The sequence below is a fragment of the Suncus etruscus genome, chromosome 9, assembly GCF_024139225.1.
Source record: "Suncus etruscus isolate mSunEtr1 chromosome 9, mSunEtr1.pri.cur, whole genome shotgun sequence".
NCBI classification, from domain to species: domain Eukaryota; kingdom Metazoa; phylum Chordata; class Mammalia; order Eulipotyphla; family Soricidae; genus Suncus; species Suncus etruscus.
The window spans coordinates 33,611,060-33,629,188 of NC_064856.1; the positions used below are offsets into that span (position 1 = coordinate 33,611,060).

Consider the following 18,129-nt stretch of genomic DNA (forward strand, 5'->3'; position numbering starts at 1 on the left):
TCTTTTGGGGGCTACTGTCCCCTTAAGTAAAGCTTTAGCTATTGTTCCTGTATCTTCTCTGACCTTTCTTATTAAACTGGCAGCCTGAGGAGAGCAACCCTTGGTCTCTCCTGCTCTCTGACCTCACCCTGGTCTGCACCCAAAGTAGATGGCAGCCATAGCATGACATGGAGTAGGTGCCACTGTAACAATTATGGAGCATTAATGAAGAAGTACCTCTTCTATTGCTTCATAGCACATTGCTACCAAGTGTGCAGTTTTAATAATACTCACTTGTAATCTTGGTAGAAAGCACTTAGAGAAATGTCCTTTTTTTTTTTTTTTTTAGTTTTTGGGCCACACCCGGCGGTGCTCAGGGGTTACTCCTGGCTGTCTGCTCAGAAATAGCTCCTGGCAGGCACGGGGGACCATAGGGGACACCGGGATTCGAACCAACCACCTTTGGTCCTGGATCAGCTGCTTGCAAGGCAAACGCCGCTGTGCTATCTCTCCGGGCCCGAGAAATGTCCTTTTTAAGTGTCTGCACTGTGTGTTTCTCTTTTCTTTCTGGATTTTGGGCCACACCCAGCAGTGCTCAGAGTTTACTCCTGGACTCTGTGGTCAAGAATGAGCCCTGGTGGTGCTCAGGGGACCAGTTTTGATGCAGAAGAAGAAACCTGGGTTGGCTACTTCACCTTTCTGCCTGCATAGTGACCACACAAAGCTCCTCTAAATAGCATCTGGGGCTCAGGTCAGAATGTGGAATCAAGCACATGAGTGATACAGCTCCCTCCGACTATGACCTACCTGGTCCCTCAACCCTCAGACTGTGGTATTTCTGGCATTTTGCTTGAATCCTGCTCCTGCAGGAAATGAATGAGCTAATGGCCCCCAACAAGTGATTCTTTCCTGGGGCTGGAAGGAGAAATGTCATTTTTGGGGCAGTTTGCTCCTTCCCTGGAAAATCATGTTAATGGAGCTTTAATTATAGAATTAAAAGCCAATTGGAGAGGAAAATGGCAGATTAAGCACCTTTGGGGAAATGGAAAAACATATCCTATGAATGATAAATGTACCCTGTCTTTGATAAAGTGTTCTAGTGCAGTGTATTCTTTGCTTTTTGATGTTCAACTAATTTCTGTTATTGTGGAATATATTTTCTTTGTCTTTATACTCCAGTCTTTGTTGAGATGCATCTTATAACCTCGCACACACACACACACACACACACACACACACACACAATGGTGTATATCTTATGTGTGCTTGAAAAAATTCCTTGTGCAGTTCTTGATTGCTTTGTTGCATGTCATTTGAAGCCAAGGATGTAAATTATGTTGAGTAAAACTTTTCACTTTTATTGTCTTTTTATTTATTAGATACTTAGAGACATTGAGGTCTACTATAATTGTGAATTTATTTTTTTAAATTATCTTTATTTAAACACCGTGATTACAAATATGATTGCAGTTGTATGATTACAGTCATGTAAAGAACACCCCCTTCACCAGTGTAAGATTCCCACCACCAATTTTCCAGATCTCTCTCCTCCCCACCCCACCCACATTTGTACTCAAGACAGGCTTTCTATTTCCCTCATTCATTCACATTGTTATGATAGTTTTCAGTGTAGTTATTTCTCTAACTGCACTCATCACTCTATGTGGTGAGTTTCCTGTCATGAACTGCACCTACATGGGTAAGTGGGGGGAAATAATGGTTGAACTGAGGCAGTACAAGATTAGAAATGAGCTTTGTAGGGCAGTATCAAGGTCACAATACAAGATGGATATTATGTATATAAACTATATGCATATAATACTATCAATATATATTGTACACGTGGGGGCACTAGTCCCTGCGTGGTTTTTGAAATGGAGACCAAGGAGAAAAAATTTCCAGTGACTGTCCCAACATAAACTATTGTTGCTATGGCCCACCCTCCTCCTAAAGCGCATTCTCATTAGTGTAGGGAGAAAGCCTGATGACCCCTATAGAGTCCACCTGAATCGGCACCCAGGGAAGGCCTGGAGTCCAGGGGAGAAAGAGGGGGATGGCTGGGGGCCTGCCAAGCCTCCCAGCACTCCCCAGGCTAGGGAGAAGGCCTTTGGCATGGGGCCTCCCCAAACCCCATACCTGGCAAGAGCTGGCCTCCAGAATCAAAGAGGAAACCGGAAGCCAGATATCTGCCTGCCCTCCTCCCCATGCACCTCTCCGCTGGAGTACGGAGGGAGGGGGGAAGCCTGAGGACCCCTGAGTCTACCTGAACCCAATTCTGGCCATCAGGGCCTGCACCCAGGGAAGGCCTGGAGTCCAGGGGAGAATTGTGAATTTCTTCATTCTTCCTTTTATACCATATAGTCTGCTTTACTTTACATAAAGTACATGGAAATATTTGAGTTACTGTAGACTTGGAATTATTTTAAATCTCAATCTTTAGAATTAGTATTAGGGACAATAAACCTAAAACAATTCTAATTCTACAAAAACGTAGGGATGTGTATGAATCTAGGGACCAAACTCAGGGCCTTATACATGCATGGCAAATGCCCTGATGCTGTTTATATATGTGTGTGTCTTTGCATGGATTTGCCTATAAAAATCTCTCTATTAAGTGATTTTTTTTACCTTGAAATGTACTTGTTTTGAAGTTGTGGGGTAGTACAGTGGTTTGGGTACATGACTAGCAGGGGGTTTAAGTTTGATCCTCTGCAACTCATGGTTTCCTGGAGCACATCTGGGTGTGGCCCAGGTAATCCCAGCAAGGCTTGATCAGCACCACATCCTTGGCCCAGATTGTCTGAGAACCATTCATGGGCCCCCAACTCCTGAGCATTACTGGGGAAACCCATTAAAAAACAACCAAACTGGGACCAGGGATAGAATACAGCTTGTAGTGTGCATGGGGTCAGCCCAGGTCAATCTCTTACACCCAATATGGTCCCCTGAACACAGGCAGGAGGGATCACTGAGTGCAGAGCCAGGAGTGATCCCTATACACCTCTGGATGTGACCCCCAAACAGAACAATCAGAAACAGCCAAACTTGCTTTGGTTATGGAGAGAAGGTTCAGAGGGCTAGAGTGTTGTTTATTCCAAACCACCGCAATGTGCCTTGAGCTTTGCAGGGTGTGAGCCCTGACCCCAACAAATATACCTGCTTCCCTAGATACCAGGATGATTAATTAATTTTCTTCTGGTTAGTGTGTGCTTACAATGTCCATTTTCATTCTTTCTGTTCATCTTTAATGTTTGTCTCCCCAATGCAGAGAATAATTGGGGGTTTGCTTTTTCATTTAGTATGCAATCTGGCTTTTAATTGGAGTAATTCATAATGGACTAGGGAATAGACTACAAATATATTACTAGTGGTTTTCAATTAATTCCATTATGAGTCCCCCTGTCTCTTCCTTTTGACCTTTTAGACAAATGAGCTTTTTATTTAAGTCATTCTGTATCATTTGCCAGCTTGTTATTCCTGTATTTCTTCTCACTGTTGCTGTTGCATTATGGATTACAAATTTGATTCCTGATTTATTAAAGCCTAATAAATTTAGTACTTTTACTTCTTCTCTGGCTATATAGAGAATATAGGACCTGTTTAATTTTATTTTCTCCTTGTTTGCCTTTTGGGATATTTATTTATTTATTTATTTATTTATTTATTTATTTATTTATTTATTTATTTATTTATTTATTTCTGTTTTGTGCACCATTCCTGAAAGTACTGCAACATCAGGTCAATGTGTGGAATGGAAGGAGAAATCTCCTATGCCAACTCCCTGCTCCAAAAATCCATTTAATGTATTGTCCTCGGATAGAGGACATATCAGACACTAAACTTATAAGAACAGATGCTCACTTCATCTTAGTCAAAAGGCTGAGAAGTGATTACTTATTTATTTATTTATTTATTTAAAGAAAATGCATGGGCTGGAGTGATAGCATAGTGGGTAGGGCATTTGCCTTGCACGTGGCTGACCCTGGTTAGATCCCTGGCATTCCATATGGTCCACAAGCACTGTCATGAGTGATTTCTGAGTGCAGAGGCAGGAGAAAACCCTGTGGGCTACTGGGTTTAGTTTACCCCCCCAAAAAATTGCATCACATAGTTGACACATTTGATCATAATACATTTGTTTCCAGATAATGAAAGCAAGTTATTGAAAAAAATAGAAAGAAAAAATAAAATGGAAGAGAAAAAAAAAAGAAAGAAAAAGAACAGTATCAAGCACATTTGTGAAAATGATTGTATCTCCAATGAAGTCATTAATACAATGACAGAAGACTTAGTAAGCTTTTATTGTTAGCTGTCCATCCTGTTAAATTGGGATATTTCTTTAGGGATGACAACATTAAACAAATGAAGTTGTCCAGAAATTCAAAACAGTATTGATACTATGACTTTTAGGGGCATGTATTCAGCTTTCACGCTTTCTGGAGGAGGGAAGACACAGAGGGAGAGTGTCGGCACTCTGAAAAACTTTAGTGATATCAGCCCAAGAAACTGTCATACATGAAGTGTGGTCAGATTAGTGTCCCTGAAGGAAATCATAGAGGGTGAGAGATGAGACAGGGACATTGAGAAAACAGTGATTCTGAGTGATGGAGGAAGCAAGTGTGGTTTTGGTAGGGTAGGGGCTTGGCTTATCTTCTCTCCCCAAGATGGCCAGCTTTCTGCTGCATGGACCAGTGTAGCCATAATCTTTCAAGGCTAGGTTTTCATCTCGTTCAACAGTTTATAAAGCTGGCCTGGTTCAAACATGGTGACTGCATTTGTGGCCATCTATTTTTGTTTGTTTTGAGGTCATATTCATTTGTGCTCAGGGATTACTTTTAATAAGGATCAAAAAACCATATGTAGTGCTATGATAGCTGCATGCAAGGCAAGCGTCTTACTCACTGTACCATCTTTGCAGCCCTTTTTGTCTGCCTGTTGTGCTCTGACTCCATGTAATTTAAGGCTACATTTATTTTAAATTCCATGGGACATTTATTTTTATTTGTTTTTGAGCTACTCCTGGCAGGCTGAGGGGATTATATGGATGCCAGGGATTGAATTTGGGTTGGCCAAATCCATGGGACATTTTAAAATTATTATTATTATTATTATTATTATTATTATTATTATTATTATGGTTGTTTTGAGTCACACCTGGCAGCGCTCAAGGGTTCCTCCTGGCTATAAACTCAGAAATCGCTCCTGGCAGGCTCGGGGATTATATGGAATGCCGGGATTTGAACCACCATCCCTCTGCATCCCTCTGCAAATGCCCCACCTCCGTGCTATTTCTCTGGCCTCTAAAATTATTTTTAATACAACCAATATGCATTTAGATTCTCCCAAACCTTTATCCTTCTGTGACTCTTCCTATCTTTCTAATTTTCCATTCTTCCCCCAAGTCCATATGTTTTCTCCCTTAAGAACTTTCTTTAGACTTTTATTTTATCAGCAAGTGCTGGTAATGGATTTGCTCAGCTTTTTCTTGTTTCAAAATAGTTTTATTTGGCCTTTCATGGGTATGGCTAGCTCTCTCTAGGTATAGAGTGATAAGTCAGCAGTCATCTTTCTGCCTTTCTTTATATAAGGGCTCAATTTCCATCCACTCCTCTGAAGAGGAAGCTTTGTCTGCATTAGAAGTTTCCACTGGATGCATCTGTGACTCTGGTCTCTGTCTATCCAATGGCTGCTCTAACATTCTTTTTAGTCATTGACAAGCTGGCAACAAACTGTATACAAATTTGGTTGAAAAAGGCTTGCACATGATATTTACAGGCTACATAGCATTTGTAAAATTAATTTTGGTTTTCCAAATCATATGAAAAGTTCTTGGCCTGTGAGTTTAGTAAATGAGAGATACAAAGATGAAAAAGGAAGTAAGTAGTTTGACACGTGACATGGATATGGCTCAGCAGTAGGGCACTTGCCTTGAATTGTGAGGCTCTGAGTTTGATCCTTAGATCCACCCACATGTTCCTGCGTGCGTGAGCACACACACACATACACACACACACGCACACACACACACACACACATACACATACAGAGGAAGTGATGTGACTCCTAGATATTCACATTCTGAGAACAAGGCAAAGAGATACCAGACAGAGTGGCAAATGACATTGTCTGAATACATGGCCCCAGAATTTTGCATTCCAGTCTCTGTTTCTGTTTGTTGTGTTAGGCTCCCTTGAAGAAATCAAGTTTGGAGAAATCAATGAAACAGTCTGAACTCACACAGTCTGTGCAGATTCTAAGAGATAAACTGGCAGTCTTCAGACTCCCTACTTTTATCCACCAAAAAATGATAAAGTCCAGATTTAGAGCATTGTAGCTTAGAGTCATGAGAAATTCGCCATGAATTTTTTCACTTGTATTTTTAATTACAATGATTCTACCCCTTCTCAGTAATCCCCGAGTCCCTACATAATACCTCAAGTGCCACATTCTGCTCTGTTCCATCCCAGCACATCCCATTTCATTTTATCTGCTGGACTAACATAAATGGATTCCCCCACCATTCCAGACAAAAATCACCACTAAACACAATGACTTGTGTTAATGATTAAGAGAGCATGTAACTCTGAGTCTCCAGGGAAGGAGGGGAGGGAAGAGAACCAGATTAGAAATGACAAAGGAACAGTGGCATACCATCTTGGGAACATTGGTGGTGGGTGAAGTAATTTTCTCTATGGAAACCATAATCTTTAAAAAAAAGTTTTTTAAATTGAATCACCATGAGATACAGAGTTAAAATTTATTGGTGGTTGAGTTCCACCAATAACACAACATACAACCCAACACAATATACAATAACACAATAACACAATATACAACCATAACACCACCCATACCTTTACCAGTGTTCATTTCTTGCCACCAATTCCCCCAGTTTCTCTCCTGTCTTGTTCCCCTCATCCTAGGCTGCTTCTATGGAGGACACTTTGCTTCTCTCTCTCTCTCTCTCTCTCTCTCTCTCTCTCTCTCTCTCTCTCTCTCTCTCTCTCTCTCTCTCTCTCTCTCTCTCTCTCTCTCTCTCTCTCTCTCTCTCTCTCTCTCTCTCTCTCTCTCTCTCCCTCTCCCTCCCCTCCTATTCCTCTCTCCCCCTCCCTCTCTTCCCCACTTCCCTTCATTTCCTCTTAGGCACCATATAAAAACATAATCTTTTTATTTCGTTTTGTTTTGGGGCCACACCTGGCAACACTCAGGGGTTACTCCTGGCTCTAAGCTCAGGAATCGATCCTGGCAGGCTCGGGGGACCATATGGGATGCTGGGGATTGAACCTGCATCAGCTGTGTGCCAGGCAAACACCCTACCCATCATGTTATTACTCTGGTCCCCTCTTTATCACTATTGTAACTACCTAAGCTATATTAACTTTTAAAACTCAAGTAAAAATAGGAATAAAATAAAAATCCAGGAAATAGTCTTTTATTTTTATTTACAAATAGAAGCCTGGTATTATCTTTCAGGGATTTTAATTAATTAATTAATTAATTAATTATTTTTTGGGATCATAGTCAGTGGTGCCCAGAGTTTACTCCTGGCTCTCTCTCAGGGATTGCTCTTAGCAGGGCTTGGGGGACCATCTGGGATTGAATCCTAATCAGCCACATGCAAGACGAGTGTCTTATCCTTGGGTACTATCCCTCCAGTCTGTTTTATAGTGATCAAAAAAAACCAAACAACCTAGGGTCAGCCACCTGACCTTGCCAGTGAGTAACCTAACTTTTCACAACTGCTGAGTCAGTGGGGGAGGTAACTAGCCTGTTTGGGACGCCACCCCACTCTCTGTCTACACTGGGAGCCCAGCAAGCTTGAAACCAACCAGTGTTCCTAGTTTCTGGTGCGAGCAGGCATCACTGAATTTTCTGCTACAGTTGTCTTCAGCAGCCACTGAAAAAGGCAGCTATGCATCTCTCTAGATTGGTGTCAGTCTCTGAAGACTGTTCTGAAATATTCTGGAATATTCTCCACCAGTTGGTCCTTTTTGCAGAATTGCTCTTCCAGGCCTCTGCAGCCCGGTAGGATGAAAGCAAAGGGCCCCCTCCTCCCAGCCCTCCCCTTTCCAGAATTTCCTGTCCTATCTTGTGGTCGCCTGAAAACATTTCAGCTCCCGCCTCCTTCTTTCTCACCACCTCTTCTTCATGGTTTCTGAGGTTATGCATTTGCAGAGGAAATGATTAAGCAAACCCAGAGATCTTGGCCCAGGAGCCTGCCTTTTGAAGGAGCCTGTGTCAAAGAGTTGGAGGAATTCTCTCTAGGAGGAAGATTGGGCCTGAGTTTCACTCAGCCTCTGTCACTGAGATGTAGCTTCCTGTTTTTTGTTTTTTTTTTTTAAAACAGCTCTGCTTCTGGGAAGGGTGCAGCAGATATGGGGTGGTGGGGTGAGCTCTGTGCCTTCCCTTACTCCTACCCAGCTTGGAGGGGCTGAGCAGATCCCTCCTTTACGTCCAGTCTCTGAGAAAGTGGAGCCTGGTCAAAGGCCCAAGGAGCAGGAAGTTGGGAATTGGGGCAGAAGAAGCGGTGTCGACCTCCAGTTCCAGAAGGATCCATGTACAGGCTTTATGGGGTGCAGGTGCCAGCCCCCTGTTGGGCCCTGCTGTCCCTGGTCTGGTCTCCACGTTGACCTCTCACTATCTTGTTTTCTTCCTTCCCACCCTGTCTTCCTATGGGATTCGCTGTTCTGCATGTTCTGCATGTTCTGCATATCCCTCTGGCAATATCCTGGGTCCACAGAGAGCCCACATGCTCCCAGTGTAGAAATACTGCTCTAATCTGCAGCAGTTAAGTGAGGTCCCCTTGTCCCCCTCTCCCACCTATGATGTTCCATAAACCTGGGTCAGGTGGTCATGGAACCACAGTATGGTGGGAACCTAACTCACACCATTCCTCGATCCTTTTCCTTCCTTGAGCAGGGCATTAACCCAATATCTCCAGAACTGCTTTTGGGGATTCCCCCTAGCATACCTTTTCCCTCTCCATCCATGACATGGGATGACAGTTCCTTCCAGCCGTGTGTGTGTGTGTGTGTGTGTGTGTGTGTGTGTGTGTGTGTGTGTGTGTGTGTGTGTGTGTGTGTATACCCCTCAGCTCTGCCCAGCAGTCCGGCCCGACAGCAGCTTGGACACAGAATCTGAGGCTGCATGTGAAGGCAAGTGGTTTATTTGGGAAGCAGCCAACAGTGGGCTTTCACAGGTGAGCAACTACTGGGGTGGCTGGGGGGGGTCCATCTTGTTGGGGGAGCCTTGTGGTACCTCAAATTTGTCCCATGAGAGAAGGGAGACTGACAGGGTGACTTCTCTCCCCTGGCTGAAAGATTCTCCATGGGGTTGAGGGGGACACAGATGAGGTGATGGGACATGCCCCAGGTCCCTGATGGCCTGGGAGACAACCACCAACAAGCAAAGGGAAGAAAACAGAAGGAGTGGGCAGTAGGAAGTTAGTGGAACTGCATGGGTCTGGGGGAGCAAAGCTGTGAGAAGCACCCCAGGAAAAACAACTCTTTTTGCCTTCTCTCCTTTCTCTCTTCTGGGATAAGTGGGCTTGCTTGCTGCTGGAAAGGGAAGGGGGGGTGATAGCAGTGAGGGGGTGGATTTTGAGCCCTGGGAAGGGAAGAGGGGGTGATCCCTGGGGTCACCTGCTGGGCCTCAGTGCTTGGTGCCCGCGTCTGTAGTCTATCTATTGTCCTGCTGCTCTGCCCTATTACTACCTCTTTTCTAATCTGAGACCTTTGCCTGGTTCCTTTCACCACACAGGTATAAATTGAGGCACCCAAAAAAGAAGGATCTTGCTCAACCGTGTACAGCCCAAACTCATTCATGTTCACAAGGTCTCACAGGTGTGGCTCATTTTAGACACTTGGGAATGAACCCGGGAGCAGCCTTTTGGGGGCCAATGCCCTGAAGTGGATTATAAACTACTGGGCTTTCCTTAGACTTTTCCAAGAAATTGAAAAATTTGTCTGTAATTTCCAGTGGGGATGCTCAGGCCCCGTAGTGACTAGGAAGTGACTGAGCTTGCATTTCTCTCTACCTGAAACCTTAAGTGCAAATCGGCTACTGCCTCCTGTTTAGAACTCTTCAGGGTTCCCTAATGGCCCCGGAGAACATGGATCCCCAAGGATCTAGCTTGTACCCATTTCTGCAGCCCTCAATCATCTTCCCATCCTGCGACCTTCCCCAACCATGCTGAACTACGTGCTATTCTTTCTGTAAGCTCAGTGACCCCTCCCCCCCCCCCCCCCCCCCCCGCAAAGAGTCAGTTTCTCTCCCTGCAATCTCTGGCCATGCCGTATGCTATGCCCCACTTTTTTGTTTTAGAGTGCACTTATAGTATCTTTCTGCCTGCCTGCTTATTCCACAGTCTTAGATGTGCCTCTAAGACCTTCCATTGGTGTCAACCTTGACTCTGCCATGCTGCCTTTGGACTTTTTCTCTCTGAGTCTTGGCTTCCTCATTGTCAAATGGGCAGAAGGTTAATTCAAGGTTAAGTAAACAAGGTAATAATAACACCACAGGTAAGCAAGATAATAACACCAAGCACTTATTAGCTTGGCATCTTCCAGGCTGGTGTTGGGCTCAACACTCAGCTGGTGTTTTGTAAGGAGGATTGATGTCTAAATCAGTGGTTTTAACACTTGTCTCATAAAAACCACCAGGAGGTTAGTTAAAACATATCTGTACATGCGTGCATGCACGTGTATGTGTGTGTGTGTGTGTGTGTGTGTGTGTGTGTGTGTGCGCGCTGCTGACCAGGGTACATGCGCTGGTACATGGGAAGTAACCCCTATTGTTTTTGATCTGGTGGGGTTAAAACTGACATGAAAATTTGTGCTTTGATGCATTTCTGGTGAGGATATGATGATCCTTCTGGGATCTGGCCCTCAGACTATTGGATGGTCACCTGAGCTGGTGAATGAGATAAGAGTGATTAACCTTGGGTGAAGAACATTCATTTTAGAGTATGAGACAACTCACTTCACATCATATTCTACTCTGAGCATCCACTCCACCACTTCTCTGGTGTCCTTACATGTCCAGGTATTGGCTTGACATTCATGGTAGAGTGGGGTGGGGTGGAGTAGAGGAGACAGGAAAGACCAGAGAGGAATCACTCTGGAAATACTCTGGGAACCCTATGGGATGCCAGGAATGAAACCCTGGTCAGCAGCATGCAAGGCAAGCACCCTTCCTACTGTACTATTGCTTCAGCTCCTGCCTTGCCTTTGAGTATCAGTTCTCATGTGAAGTTAGAAACCAAGGATGTGATAGAAACCAAGGATGGGGGACCCAGAACCCCAATCATGGATCTAACATTCCAGTCTTTACTTAGCATTGGTTTTAGATTGCACTAACCCATGAACATGCAGAGTGGGCCCCCCTCAAAGCCCAGAGTCAGGCTGAGTTTCCTCCTCCTTCTAACCACATGCTGCCTCATCTATGACTCGATAACTCTCCCTAGGGTGTGTGTCATGGAATCTTCACTTTATATTAGGATATGCCAGTTCTCCTTTAGTAAGTGTTCACCACCAAGCAGGCCACATGCTCTCTGCACATAAAGCTCCATTGAGACTAGATACCTCCAAATAAATGGTTTAGGGAGGAAGCTGGACTTCTCTCTCCCAAGTGCTGTAGTTGTGGAGTGTGGCTTTGTGGAGCTTTAGAGGCTGGTGAGTGTTGTGGTGCATTCCTTTGCCAAGGCACCAACTGACATTGTATGCAGACATACTCTCCTGTCCAGCTTCTTTCTAGGGTCCCCCAAACACTGCCAGGAATGATTCCCGAGCACAAAGCCAGGAACAAGCCCTAAACTTAGCTTTGTGTACTCTTCCCTCTCAAAAAACAAACAAACAAAAAACAAAAGAAAACAAAATAACCCATCCTGGTTTATCTCCACCCTCACCTGTGTTGGCAAGTGGTCAGGGAACACTTTGGTTCTATACCTGAAGCAAGGACCTTCTTTCTCTAGTGGCAAACTGGGCCAGAACCACAGCTGGAGCCATGTGGTTTGGAAGGGCTCCCTTGGGTGAAAATAAAAGGCAAAAGCATCCTAGTGAAGGCCAGTGTCCCCAAAAATTAATGAGACAGAGGGGTGATTCAGTTCTGTTTAGGGTCTAGGGCTGTCAATGAGAAAACATATCCACATACACTGAAGCGAGCTTCATCTAAGGCAGATTAGATTCTTCCAATTCTAACACTAGCGTTTACTGTTACCTAGGCAGAGCCCAATAAGGGGCAGGAAATGGAGAGGCATCACTGAGGACCTTTCTGGGGGAAGAGAAGCAAAGGAAAGCCTTCACTTTCTGGTTTCCCCCAGAAACCCAATTTATGCAATTGGGTTTGGAGCTGTCTCTAACGGCTTAAAGGCTTCAAACTAAATATCTAAATTACAAATTAACTTGAATTTGCTGCTCAGTAAGTAAATTTTTTCCTTTCTAAAGGATCCCTCATTTCCAGTGGGCCAGTGTGACATTTTCCCCCCCCTGAAAGGTAGACTAAGGGGAGTCCCCAGAACAGCTTAACTCTTCCCTACATGCCAATTGCTGCCTTAAAATGGTTTAACTGGGTACAAGGGAAGAGTGATGAAAATTGGTTCTGGGAATCTCACATTTCAGCAGGGATTGTTTTCAGTATTTGGGAATGGGGTTGGTTCAGGAAAATCAGTTTCCCTAGCTTTATTCTGGCTACTTTTATTTTCTTTTAACTGCAGTTTATTTTGGGACCCTTGGATTTCAGGACCTTTGTTAGGTTAGGTCCAGATTTTAATCAGCTACCTACAGCTAGCAGGATACACATTCTAGACTCTGGTCCACTGAAATAGAATTAATGGGATCCTAAACCATCTGGATTGCTTGCAGACAAACAAGGGGACTTGGCAGGATGGAGAGAAGTGGCATGGAGGGATTAAGAATGATCTTCAATTGATCACAGGCAAGAACCTAATCTCAGGATTTCATTCCCTCTTCCCTTCTCTTCTGGACTTCTCTAAGTGATGGAGGGAACACCAGGACTGTGGGACCATGCTTTTGCACAGGGTTCCTCTGCCAGTGTCAGTCTGAGGTCCCTGAAGTGGTGACAAGGAAAGCAGGGGGACTGGTTTTGCCTTTTTCTTTTTTCCTCCTGGGTGCCCGTCCACTTAGCAACTCCGTTCCTGGGAGGGTCACATCTTCTTCTTGACCCTGGCAAAGCCCCATCTGGCCAAACACCTGAAACCAACATGAAATAGATTAGTACCTGAGTTTTAACAAGGCCTCGCCTCCCTCCCCGCCTGGACACCCTTACTGCTCTGGTACTGTTGGGACCTGAATTCTGAATGAGGGACGCCATTTTGTAAAAGCCACATGGCAGGCTTCTTTAGGTTCTGAGGAGGGAGAAACACCATTTTGTAAGGACCGCATGGTGTGAGCCTATTTCCATAGAACCCGCCTTAGTCTACCTGGCCATACTAAATAGCTTATCAGGGAAGGACAAGGGAACAATAGGAAGGGACCCCTAGACAAGAGCCAATTATTTTAAAGATCATCAGAAAGCTAGAACACCCTATATCCCTATATAACCCCATTCACATGACCTTGGGCAGGGTTCTTTCATCTCTCCTGGAAGAGAACCCTGAACGGTCAGTTAGGAGCTGTTGGCAGGCGGAATAAAGTTTAAACTTTACTCCAATTTGTGTGGTCTCGTCCTTCGATTTCTGGACCTTAACAGTACTGGAAAGAGGGGACAGAGCCAGAAGTTTTCTGGGTATACTGGAGAAGAAACTGGGAGTTCTACTCTTTGCAAACACAGTAAGGTTTGAGAATTAGTATTTCCGATTAATGCGTGAAGAAACACCCATCCACAAAACTGCCAAAGGGAGTTGGAACTAATTTACAACTGGATTCCCAAAGATGTATTGAGTCCTCTTTGGTTAGATTTTCTTGCCGTAGAACAAATAAACCGAGCAAGTAAGTAGTTGTATGAAAAGATTGCTCTCTTGAGTTCTCTCTGGCCAGGATAAGAAGCAGTAACAAACCATTGCCAGCCTCTGGGAGAAGCTTTTATAAGGTTCCTTTATTTTCCCCAGGGAGGTGGAGGAGGGCAGGGGATGCCTTGGCCCTGGGCACCCTCTTCCCTGTGGTCCCTGTGCCCAGTGGTGTAGAACTGGCCTAAGAGCGGGTTTCTTTCTCCATGGATTACAAACTCTGGGATCACAGGTCAAAGGTCACACCAGAGACTTCCCCCCCCACTGTGTTTGGAGACAAAGGAATACCATCTCCTGGTTTCCTTGGATCATCCAATCCTTCCAGTACGACTGTCACCCCAGCCCAGGACTTCCCAAAGTGATTCACTGATTTGTGCCAAGTCAAGCGTTGGGTCGGTCAGGGATTCTGGCAGCTGTGAAGTCACCAACCCAGCAGCTAACCTGGTAGCTAGTAAAACACCCCAGACTAGGGGAACCTAGCATCTGGCCAGTGCCCACCAGGAGCCAGGGGACACCCAGGGCACCCCAAATCTGTAATGTTTTTGTTTTTTTACAGATACAATGTTTTCAACACATTTCCCACCAATGACTTTTTTGCTGCAGTCCTGATTTGATTTGCGGCAGTGAAGGGAAAAACCTGTATCGGGGTGACCCTGTGCATGTATTTACCACTTTGTGTATATACTGCATGCTTAAAGCATGCGCTTATGTCTGCTCCAAAACAGTGCTGGGGGTGCCTCGCCCCCTGCTGCTGAGGAATCCAGCTTCTCGCAGAGCCTACCACACCCCCTCCCAGGGTGGCCTATGACTCACCGGCCAGCACAAACCCTAACCCTTTGTCTCAGGCACCAACTATTTCAACAATTCCAACTCCAGAGCCCCCTGGGGGAACTGGCTGAAACTCCATCTGAGACCTGTCCTCCCGCCCTTAGCCTCCTCCTGACTCCTTCACTTTCTTCCTTTCCCTGCTTCCAGGTGTCTTCCCCAGGACCTGCTGTACTTGTATGTGTGCATGTTAAGACACATGTGCACATATCTGTAAGTCCTTGTCTATACATACGATCTCACATGTCTCATACCTGTACATAACATGTGTATCACTCAAGTTTAAGTGTGTACATGTAATGTACACACACAACCTGTGTGTTTGTATATGCATATTAATACAGCGAGATGTCTATGCACACGCCAATATCCACACCTGTGTGCTGTATCCATTAAACACATACACATGTATACAACATTATATGCTTATGTCAATAAATACATCCAGATGTTTCTATGTGCTCATGTACATGCTAATACACACACTGTGTGTTAATACCAATATACCACTTGTATGCTTCAAGCCCGTGTTTTTACTTGCTTGTTTCTGTTTCTGCCGGTCTATTTCTATTTTGGAGAAACCTGTGTTCTCTGGAACATGTACTTTTCCTTTTCTCTCCCTTCAACTCTTAAATAAATTTTAGTCAATTTTTTCTTGTTTTACCAAAGAAATCCCACAAACACACGTGCACACATCAGTATGTGTATGTTAATATACATGGGACACATCTGTATACACTGTTTTCACCGTGTGCCCAGGCCAATATACACTCCTCACACCTATGTGCCTTTACACATGGGGCCCATCTGTGTGTGCTTGCGAACATGTCTGCCTACATGTGCACATTTTTTGTGTGCTTGTGAACATGCCTGTATACAGCGCACATCTGTGTGCTTGTGTAGAATTCCAATAAATACTGCACAGATGTGTTCATGTTTGTGTGTGCATGTCATTATACTCATGCACATGCCTGTATGTGAGTGCCTGAAAGCATACTTGTACATACATTCCAATTGCACGTGCCCATATACAGAGCCATCTTCAGGGATCTGGGAGAGAGGAGGAGGAGGAGGAGGAGGAAGAGCACTGATTGATGTGCAGAAAACAAAGGCATCTCAGACATAGACAATGAGAGACCTGCTTTCAAGTTGAAGATTAAAAGATGCTTTAGATGTAAAAGAACTTTTTTTTATTAAATCAGAAAAGATACATTAAACATGATATCAGTCAATCATATACGACATTGAATTACATTGTATTAGACTTGTGGTCCTATTTTTTTTCCTTTGTACAAGTATTATAGAAACCTTCTGGTATTTGAATAATCTATAAATTTTTATTAGCTGGGATTACTGGGTTTACATCAGAGCCCATCCTGAGAACATTAGGAAATTATAGACAGACTTGGGGTAAGTGTCAGACAGAACAGATGAAGCAAGCCCCTCAGCCATCTGAGAAACATTAATAATGTAAGATTGCAGAGACAAAATCTTTGTTAGGGATACAGGATGCAGAATTAAATGGAGACCATGGCGCCCCCTTGTGTTGCAAAGTAAACGTTCAACTTCATGTTTTTTGAAGTTGTAATCCTTGCTCTTCTCCCTGAGCCTCACAAAAGCAAACTGTTTTTTTCCAAGCCATTTCAAGCCCTCTCCAGCCAACCTTTGCCTCCTTGTCAGAACTCTTCAAGGGCCCTAGTTGAAACCCACCTTTTACCCATTCCTTTCTCACTCCCTACACATTCCTTTCCAGGAAATTGGCAACTTCCCAACATAGCTCCGCTCTCTCTCCTTGAAATGTGAACTCAAACAAATGGATTTTCGTCTCTTCTCTTCATGTTTAGAGGAGCGTGAATTTAATACAAATCTTAATCACTCCCAGCAAGCATTTTCTTTTCTGCAGGTAACTTGTCACCACCATTTCCTATAACTGCACCTGAAGCCATTCTTCACCCCTTCCTCCCATTTGGCAACCACCAATTTTTCTGACCTAACCAGTTAACCTGTTACACCAGCTCTACATTATTTTTCAGGAAACACCAGGCCAGAGACGTAAATAATACACCTCAATATACAATGACTCAGGCTACTTTGTAGGCAGAGTTTCATTGGAGGGCTGTCAGAAGACCAAATATACACATGGAGCAGGTTGGGGAGGAGATGGAGGAGAAAGGAGGCATCTTGGTGGCAGGAGGATTTGGTGGGAATGGACTGAACTGATTTGTTTACTTGGATTTGCCAACTGGTCCAATGGAGACGGGGTCTGTCTGCACTTGGGCATCCAACATCCGTTTTGGTCCCTAGAGACAAATACAAAGAAGTTGGAGTCTAACATAACAACAAATCCTGCTTTTTACTCAGCACCTACTCTGGGCATGATCCTGTGGTAGGGAAATAGATCATTTGTGGAGTGACAAGAGGTGGCAAGAGCTTGGACACCCTCAGATACTCGGTTCCATGCTTCCTAGCTCTATGCCAATCTTGGATCTGTGTGGCTCCCCTCTTTAAATGGGGGTGATAGAACTGATCTCAGAGGGTGTCTCAAGAGAAAGTAGTTCAAGTAGGAGTGAGCTGAGAGCTGCACTGGCCGTAGGAAGCCTCTGCGGTTAGTGCTCATAGTAATGGTGCTCCCATTGACCTGTTAGTTACTGACAACTTATCACTTTTGACAGGACCTTTGTGGATTATGGAGGCCATAAAGATGGGGGTCCTGGACCTACTTCTGGTGGTACTCTAGGAACCACGTGGTGTCAGGGATTACCATGTGTTAACACATAATAAGCATCTGTTCTGCCATGTGAGCTATCTTACCCATCCTGACAGAACTGATTTATGTTTGTGACTTAACTAATGTCTGCCTCCTCCCTGAGTCTAGCAAGTGTCTGGTGCATAGTGGACAACCTACACAAAGATGAAGGTGGTGAAGGCTGAGGCAAGGACTAGGAGAGGACTGGCCCAGAGAGGGTACCCTAAAGTGAGGGAGTGAGCGGAAGGCCAAGACAAGCTTTATTAACAATAGTGTTAGTAAGATTTTATCTTTCAATACAATTTACAATGAATGAATGCTTTTTGTATGTTTTTTTTGTGTGTGTGTGTGGTTTTTGGGTCACACCTGGCAGTGCTCAGGGGTTATTCCTGGCCCCAGGCTCAGAAATTGCTCCTGGCAGGCACGGGGACCATATGGGATGCCTGAATTCGAACTGATGACCTCCTACATGAAAGGCAAATGCCTTACCTCCATGCTATCTCTCCGACCCCTTTGTATGTATTTTTAAGGGAGCTGACCAATATAAATATGCATATGAACATCATCAAATCAAGATTCAGAGCAATTTAAGGGCCAATCTCCATCACCCTTAAAC

The 18,129-nt window shown here is 44.3% G+C and overlaps 1 protein-coding gene and 1 non-coding gene across 2 annotated transcripts in view; both read right to left on the reverse strand.

Annotated features, from left to right (window-relative positions):
• Window positions 1–3,680: 3,680 nt before the first annotated feature.
• LOC126019537 (U2 spliceosomal RNA) lies at window positions 3,681–3,870 on the reverse strand. The gene has a single exon (XR_007499206.1). It is a non-coding gene; the product is annotated as a U2 spliceosomal RNA (small nuclear RNA).
• A 7,975-nt stretch (window positions 3,871–11,845) lies between these two features.
• Window positions 11,846–18,129, reverse strand: part of BCAS1 (brain enriched myelin associated protein 1) — an 81,640-nt gene continuing 75,356 nt past the window's right edge. The window contains exons 10-11 of the mRNA XM_049780550.1: window positions 16,997–17,067; window positions 11,846–13,187 (exon numbers count right to left, since the gene is read on the reverse strand). Coding sequence (XP_049636507.1) covers window positions 13,142–13,187; window positions 16,997–17,067 — 117 coding nt within the window. The 3' untranslated portion in view covers window positions 11,846–13,141. The remainder of the gene's footprint in view (window positions 13,188–16,996; window positions 17,068–18,129) is intronic.